General features: G+C 27.7%; 1 protein-coding gene across 1 annotated transcript; it reads right to left on the bottom strand.

Moving 5' to 3' along the window:
- Nucleotides 1–1,653: 1,653 nt before the first annotated feature.
- Nucleotides 1,654–2,734, bottom strand: LOC129871575 (ethylene-responsive transcription factor 4-like). Its single transcript, XM_055946530.1, has one exon. It carries the CDS (start codon nt 2,660–2,662, stop codon nt 1,715–1,717), a length of 948 nt encoding a protein of 315 aa, XP_055802505.1. The 5' UTR covers nt 2,663–2,734; the 3' UTR covers nt 1,654–1,714.
- Nucleotides 2,735–8,824: the final 6,090 nt, after the last annotated feature.

Here is an 8,824-nt window from a genome sequence, read left to right as displayed (position 1 = left end):
TTTGACTACATACTGAAAACGTCGGTCATGAAGCGACATCAGTCTTCAGCCCCTCCCGCCCAGGCCTGCTGAAAACCCTCGCCTTCAACTCCATACTCAAAACACTGATCATGAAAGGACATCACGAGGTACATAGCATCAGCAATATTCGAATATCCCATCACTTGTCTCCTCTTCCATTATAAATCAAAATCAAAGTCAAATTATAAATCAAAGTCAAAATGATCCTTAATATATGAGTAATGCTTTATTTTGGTCCTTAATATATTTTATTTGATTGAAATGATCTGATAAATATGTTCATTTTGATCCTAAGTATATTTTATTTGATTGAAATGATAGTTAAGGTAAAACAAAAATTATTTATTTGGGACAGATTTTATCCCCAAAAAGTATGAAATTTAATTATGGACCTATCAGTATTGTCTTCTTTGTTAGTTTTTTAAAAAAAAAATCATGAAATCTAACATCATCTACTGGCTTAAAATATAAATTTTTATTAGGTCAGTAAAATAATATTTTAAGAATGAGAAAATGATAAATTTTATTGGAGAAAATAGAAAAAATGGTGTTAAATTTTATGTAGTTATTTCTTTGAAGCTAAAGAAGAAGATAACGATGGCAAATTTTGTAAGCCACGTGGGTCCACAACTAAATTTCACATTTTTTTAGGGATAAAAATCTGTTAGGTTTAAAGTAAAGGATCAAAATAAATACTTTTTATTATACATTACGAATCATTTCAATCAAAGTGAAATATATTAAGAATTAAAATAAACATATTTGCTATATATTAAGAACCATTTAATCAAGTAAAATATATTTAATCAAGTAAAATATATTAAGATGAAAATAAAACATTACTTATACGGTAAGAATCATTTTTGATCATTTTCTCTATCTTCATCTTGTATGGATGATATTAAAGATAATTAATAAACATTTAAAATCACAAATTTTAATAAACACGTTTTTTCTTTCTTAAAATTTATATCAAATTAAATAGTTCTTCTTTTATTAAGAGTTAAAACAATAGCAAGTGTCATTTTATATTTTAGACACATGCACATAAAGTGAGTGGTAACATATCGTTTAGTATTAAGAGATAAAAAAAAATCATGAAATAAAAAAAAATTAGAAATTAAATTTTAATATATTGTTTAACTATCATATTATATTATTTATATTATAATAATAAAATAAATTATCTCATCAAATATATAAAATAACTTATTCACGATAATTAATTAAGGAATTACTTATTTCCAAGACCCTAAATGATGTATATAAACATTACATAGTGGCGGCAATTGAAAAAAGTCTAATAATGTTGGACGGCAGAATAGTACTTACTTTTAGAGGCGACAAGACAAGTCAAGTTCCCCGTTCACACGGATACGTAATGATCTAATGGGGGGCCCCATCCACCGCTGTTTTTTCTTTTGCCTTGAAATTCCACTATTTTCTATGTTCGATATTTACATTATAATATTAATTAAATTCAAATTATGTACGATATTTTATTGATTAAGATCCACAATCAATGTGTTTTGAGCCTAGATTGGAACTTTGATTTATAAATTTAAAATATATCAAAATATCTTTAATTTTGACATATTGAACATACCACCTGGAAAAATTAAAATTACAAAATTATCAAAAAGAGAAACATTTCATTTAAAGGAAACCTATTTACAAAAATTACTAGTCAACGTTAAGCTTCCATTGGTGGAGCAAGGTTAAGATCAAGATTTAATTGTCTTCTACCTAAGCCTACTACTGACGATGAATCAGATTCACTATGAACTACAGTACCAGTAACTCCGTTGAACTGAGATGCCGCCGCCGGTTCAAAACGGTATGGTTGTGGCCGGTTCACTAATCCGGTTCGCCCTAAATTACCATCAAGCAACAAAATCGGTTGTCCATTAGGCAGAACCGCCATGGCCGGTTTCCAATGAAAAATCGGGAACCCATTCCTTACATGGTCGTTTAACTCACCGACTTTTCCAAGGCGGCGCGTGAGGTCGAGCCCAAGCGGCGCGTTAACACCTGTTCCTGAGGACTCTGCATGGAAAATCGGAAACCCATTTCTTAGAATCCCAACTTCAGCTGAACGGCCACTTTTGTTGCCCCCGTCGAGACGGCGCATGAGATTGACCTCAAGCGGCGCGTGAGCAATAGTTTCCCCACTAGAAGACTCTGTAGGGCTACTTATGTTGCTCGGCGGAGCTGCCATGAACGGCTGGTGATGAAAAATCGGAAACCCATTTCTCACCAACCCACCATTGTTACACCCTCCCTCAACGTTTCCAAGGCGGCGCGTGAGGTCTAACTCCGACGGCGCGTGAACACCGGTTTCTCCACTAGAGGACTCAACTGGGCTGCTGCTGTCACTGGGGCACTGATTCTCCGACGGCAAGGGGAAGTTTGTCTTGGCTTTGACTCCCCGGAATTCTCTGGCGGTGGCGTCGTAAGCTTTAGCCGCCTCCTCCGCCGTGTCGAAAGTGCCTAACCAAACTCTGCTCTTCTTGCCGGGATCACGAATTTCAGCTGCGTAACGACCCCATGGCCTCTTCCTTACTCCTCTGTAGTGAACCTCTTTGTTCTTAACTCCGTTAGACTTGACATTTGCGCCGTTATCTTTTTTCTTCATAGCCATTTTAAGCTGATTCGATGTGTTTTGTGAATGGACGTGTAAGAAGAAGAATAGCTTGAGAAGTAAGGGGTGAGTAGCTCCACATATATAATGGAGGGGATGGAGGATAAAGAACAAAGGGTTAAAAGGTTCTTTTTAAATTTTTTTATTTTTTTTGGATGTTGTAGGGTAAAAACTTTGTTTTTGTATTTTAATGTGTAAATGTGAATTCAATTAATCAAATTGTTTAAATATATAATTTTTCTATGTAAATCTAAAAGTGGAACACATACTATATTAGGTGATATTCCATTTGATTCGTTTTAATTGTTGCTTTACCTTGACAAATTGTTCCAAAGATAATTATCATTTTATGGATTCAAATTAATATTGATAATTATTTTCAAGTATATTTTTAATATTTTAACATTGATAAATCATAAAAAATAATAATTAATGAGCATGGAAAAAACCAAAATAATAATTTAATTTAACATACTTATTTTATTTTTAATCACAATTTATAGCCAATAAATACCTATAATTTATTATAAACTATAAATTTGTATTATAACCAACATATATAAATATAATGATATTAACGTAAGTCTAACCAGCAATCAAGCGATCATTTACTTTATAAGTAAAATTGCTTGTTTTTTTAATTTTTTATTCGATATTCGATATTTATATTAAGATCAAACAAAATTTAAATTTATATTAAAAAATAAAATACTTCTAAATATATATGAATTCAAATTCGTAGTAAAAGAATTGGAACCCGAAACCAATTAGAAATGAATGAACAAAACCATTTAATATGGTAAAAGAAAAGTGTTTTGTTGAGAGTGAGATTGAGTGGGTAAAATTGCGGTCAACATGGATCTTAATTGGAGGGAGCGGCTAAGTAATAATGTGTATCCGATTACGTGGGCAAGCGGGCGTTTTCAAAGACAAAAGCGCTTTACATGTGAGATTGATGGCCCCTCTCCCTGCCCCCTGCCCCCTGCCCCTTGCCGGCTTTGCATTACAAGACGGCCGCTGTCTTAATTCTAGAACGCGCTTCTCACTACATACGTGTAAGTAATTTACTCTCTTTTATGTGACAACTGACAACACAACCACCACATTCTTTTTCCTTTTTCTTATTTTTGTTTAGCGTTAATATATATAATTTATTGGATTGATTTATTTTTAAGCAGCGTATAAGTTGAAAATTATTTATAAATTTTAAAAAAATAGGTGTAGGCTAATTTATTTATTTTGACTTATAAGCTGTTTTCAACTTATAAACTGCTTAAAATAAATTCATTCAAATAAACCTAACTATTTATTGAGGCTTATTTTAAGCACAAAATAATTTTAAGTTGACCAGTCAAACACTCAAAAAAGTTAAAAACAGCTTATAAGTTAATCCAAACGGCTTCATAAATATTTCTATTAATGTAATTGGATCCTCAATAGAACTATTATTTCGGAATTTTTTGCTTTTTTTTTTTTAGTTACGTAGGAGTTAGAAGTCATAACAAGATAGTCGAGTTGCGTCTGTATCACCTCTATTGTAAGAAGAGCTAGTGCTTATCGAATATTTTAGTTGATCCTTTACACCTAATTTTAATATGGTAATTATATTTCGATTCACTTTCTTTTTTCATATTATGTTTAATCAAAGTTGTATGACTCAAAATATGTTAATTAATTAATTATGATAAATTGAATCAAATTTTGTTTTTGTTTTTTAGGGGGGGGGGGGGTGGGGAAGATCTTATAGAATTCTCTCAATTTTTTTTTTGCTAGGTTCATAATTAAAAAATCTATTTTCTTACGATTATGAGATTTATTCAAATATGAAATTAATTAATATTTATAATTTTCTAATTTTAAATATGCATAAATTTGAATTCAAAATTGATGGCACAAATATCAGATATTATGCCTTTTTGTAAACTTCTTCCTATCTCATGGCTTTGTAAATATTTGACTTAGAAAAACTTACCTATTACTCGCCCTACCCCACCCCCACAAAAAAAAGACGAAGGTGATATTTATCTTTAAGTTTCCATTTTGTTATTATGTTTATATATGTTATTAGACCTGAGAAATTAATTATTTATTATATAAATCGTTTTTTAAAATAAATCTAAAGAGGAATCTTCTTCAAGTTTCACAAACAAAAATTGATATCTTATTACTACAAAATAAAAAATTGATAAGTAAATGCCACCTGCAAATTGGACTTTCTTATAACTTCTTGGAGGAGAGGAAAAACTTAATTTTATAGGCTATTTATAATTATTTTAAATTTTATAAATTCCTTTTTACATTTTTTTTTTTATATATAAGTGATCAAGATATCTTAATTAGTCACGTTGTGCATATTGATTACCTAACACTAGTTCTATTTTAGTACTATTACTAGTGGGGCAATAATTCAATTAGCCGTTTTGAGGTCCTATAGAAAGTGACAACTATATTGATCGGTCCACTATCTTCATCACATACGCGTCTTCTCACAAATGCCGCGTTTATAAATTCCAAACTTGTCATTTTCTCACAACAAGAGGTGGCTTATCGATACTCATCTTTGGAATAATCGGTGACTTATATCGATAATGGATTATTAATTCAGCAGTTTTGATAATAGTGTTGATTTTTTTAATTATTGAGTTATTAAATTTTAATGATTTGAATTTTTTTTAGCTAGCTAATTAATTTGATATTAAAATTAATAAATTATATTTATACTATTTAATATATATATATATATATATATAAAGTACTTGACTTGAGATTTGATTTCATCTTTTTATTTTTGGTTATTTCAAACTTTCGATTATTGTACAATATGTAAGTATTTGTTTTTGAATAAAATGTAATCCATCAACTCATGTGCTTGGTTCATTTCGTTTGTCGTCTTGTTTCTAAGTGATTTTAATAATTTTTTGGTGTTAAATCTTAATGGTTAAATTGATAACCGATGAGTCAATATTTTAATGATTCTATAACAATTTAACATGTTTACAAATTGACAATTGATAAATCGAACCGAGAAAGTTTAAAACCAAATTGAACTGACCGATATGCAACCTACCACCACAATTATAAAATTATTATTTTTATAATAAATTAGATAATACATTATTTTAAAATCATAACACAATATTCAATAAAACTAATAATATAATTAATAGCTATTATAATTCGTCAAATTATAATTAATTATAAAGATTTATTAGAGAAAAATAAATAATAACGGTAGTAACAATTTTTTTCCATGTAATCTTTTTAGGTTCTATGAACAATCTTTTCACAATGAACATGTATTTTTTGATCAAATAACCGAAAAAATGGATAAAATTAGTTGGGATCAAAATAAATGAACCTTTTTTTAATTTCTATATAAAATATTAAATTTCGAGGTAAATTTTAAAATTTTAAAAAGATTTTGCCAAAATGGCATTATGATTCCACACTAATCTCGTTTCATAAAAGCAACACCTGAGGGGTAAGGTTTGTTTGGTTGTTAGGATAAAAACATAAGTTATTGTATTAATTTTCATATAATTTATACAACTTTTGATATATAGATAGAAAATAAGTTATTCATGTATAAAATTGATATAATATTTGATTGACAATTTAGAATTTCACATAACTAATACATGTATAAGTTATGAGAAAATATAGAATTTCAATATGGGTACTCTACCCCTATCAAACGACCTCTAAATTAGAAGAACAATTGGCTATTTACTTATGTTTTTGGTTTTCCACCCTTGTTCGATATTTATATTGGAGTCCGATTAAATTTGAATTTGCGTCAGAAAATCCCACATTGGGAGGTAAGAAAATCCCTAATAAAAACGATTCTGTACCTAAGAACATTTGAACTTGAAACCTCTTAATTAACGATGAATGAATATTTACCTCTCTATCACAATCCAGATTGGTGGCTATTTACTTATGGACCAATTACTTAAATAATATATTATATAACATTAATTATGAATTTTAGTACATGCTTCACCTTTACCAAAAATAACAATATTTTTCTGATTTGAAACAACAAAAATAAAAATAAAAACATCCTTCCTTTTCTTCCCCTCCTCTCTCTCCTTTTTTTTTCTTATCCGAATTTCCCCTTTTCTTTTCTCTTTCTCTCTCTCCTTTTTTTTTGTCCATTTTTTTCTTTTTTTTCTTTCTTCCTAATAATAATTAATTATTCTAGTTTAAAACTTAATTTTGAATTGAATATTACAGAAATGATATTTTTACTATTTTTTAAATTAAATGATTTTTTATGTAAATAAATTTATATTGCATTTCTAATACAATAAATACATCTATAATGTATTTCTTCCTCTCTCACTCTCTCACTCTCTCCTTTCTCTTTCTTCCCCCTTCTCTCTCTCTCTCTTTTAAATTTAATTATTTGAATATGTTTAGGGATATTTGGTAAAAATTAATTATTTTTTTAAAGCTATAATTTTTTTTGACATCATTAATAAAATAAACAAATATAAACTACACTTGCAATACTTTTTGAATTCAATACATTATACATATCATAAGCATTTTTCAATTTACATTATGAATATATAACAAATATATTTTTAATACAATAATATATTCCATTAATAAGAGAAAAAAATAAAAAAATAATTATAATAGATTTTGAATTCAATACATTATATTATATGCATGTTTCAATGCACGTGGTGAATATATAACTAAAATATTTTTAATACAATGTATTATAAGTATTATGTGTGAATTTCAAACATTCTAGTACTATTCAAATTAATTTACGTTGTTAGCAATGTATTATATTTGTTGAAATAACAACAATTGAATTCATAACAATGTATAATATTGAATTCTAATTGTAATACATTTTGAATTCATTATATTATACATATTATTGAGATGTTTCAATGCATATGGTGAATATATAATTAAAATATTTTTAATACAATAATATATTCCGTTAATAAGAGAAAAAATAAAAAAATTATTATCATAAATTTTGAATTCAATATATTATAGACATGTTTCAATATATGTGATGAATATATAACGAAAATATTTTTAATACAATAATATATTTTAGCACTATTAATAAGAGAAAAAATAAACAATAATTATGATACATTTTGAAATTAATTTATGATACATAGGCATCTTTCAACGAATGTGGTGAGTATATAATTAAAATATTTTTAATATAAATATACTACAAGTATTATATGTGAATTTCAAATATTTCGACATTATTTAAATTAGTTTTAAATTAGAATAATTACTTATTATTTAAAAAAAGGGAGAAAGAGAAAGAGGAAAAGAAAGAGAAAAAATAGATAGAAAAAAGAAAGAGAAGAAGGAAGCACACGATAAAAAGGAAAGGAGGTAGGGAGGGAGAGAAAGAGGAGGTCATAGGGTGATTTTAATTATTAATTAAAATAAATATACTGTAGATCATAATAAAAGAAATTCTAAAAAGAAAAGGAAATTTTAAAAAGAAGTAATTATTAATATATATATTTTTTTATTTATGTAAAAATTTCTTTACTTATTGGTACAACATAACTCTTATGGTGACATATTGAGAATATGCTTGGAATTGAGAAAAGAAAAATTTAAAGCGGATAGCCACATTAAAGGTGACGTCCTACTAAAGGATTTTAAAACTAGGTTGTCGGTACAGCGACCTACATGTAGTCTGCATTTTTTTTTTAATAACCATGGTGTTTAAATACGCACCTTAATTGATTTTACGGAATACATATCACATCTGATCCTACCAATAATAGGTACATCATATCAAAAATGATTTTTAATGACAATTAATTAATGACAATAACTTAATTGTCGTTAAATGTGTTTTTTAGTGGCAATTAATATTTTTTATAAATGTCCCTAAAACCTATAATGACATTGGATCCAATGTAATTCACTAATGCTGGTAAAAACTCTAGTAGTCTTTGTTAATATGCATATTTATTATCACTAAAAATTATTTTTATTATAATAATACCATGTAATTCTGTCCACCAACACTAAAATAAAATGAAAGAAAAAAAAAAACATAATTTTTTTGGCTAAGCCCCATGAATAAATGGGTACTATACGTATAGAATAATAATTTTTCGAAGTGAATGCTCTTGAACTTTTGACTTGTTTACTTCC

The sequence above is a fragment of the Solanum dulcamara genome, chromosome 10, assembly GCF_947179165.1.
Source record: "Solanum dulcamara chromosome 10, daSolDulc1.2, whole genome shotgun sequence".
NCBI lineage: Eukaryota > Viridiplantae > Streptophyta > Magnoliopsida > Solanales > Solanaceae > Solanum > Solanum dulcamara.
Note: the sequence above shows the minus strand (reverse complement) of the source record. Positions and strands in the feature narration are given on the sequence as shown.

Coding starts and splice junctions, on each gene's coding strand:
- LOC129871575 (XM_055946530.1), bottom strand. CDS start 2,662: ATGGCTATGAAGAAAAAAGATAACGGCGCAAATGTCAAGTCTAACGGA.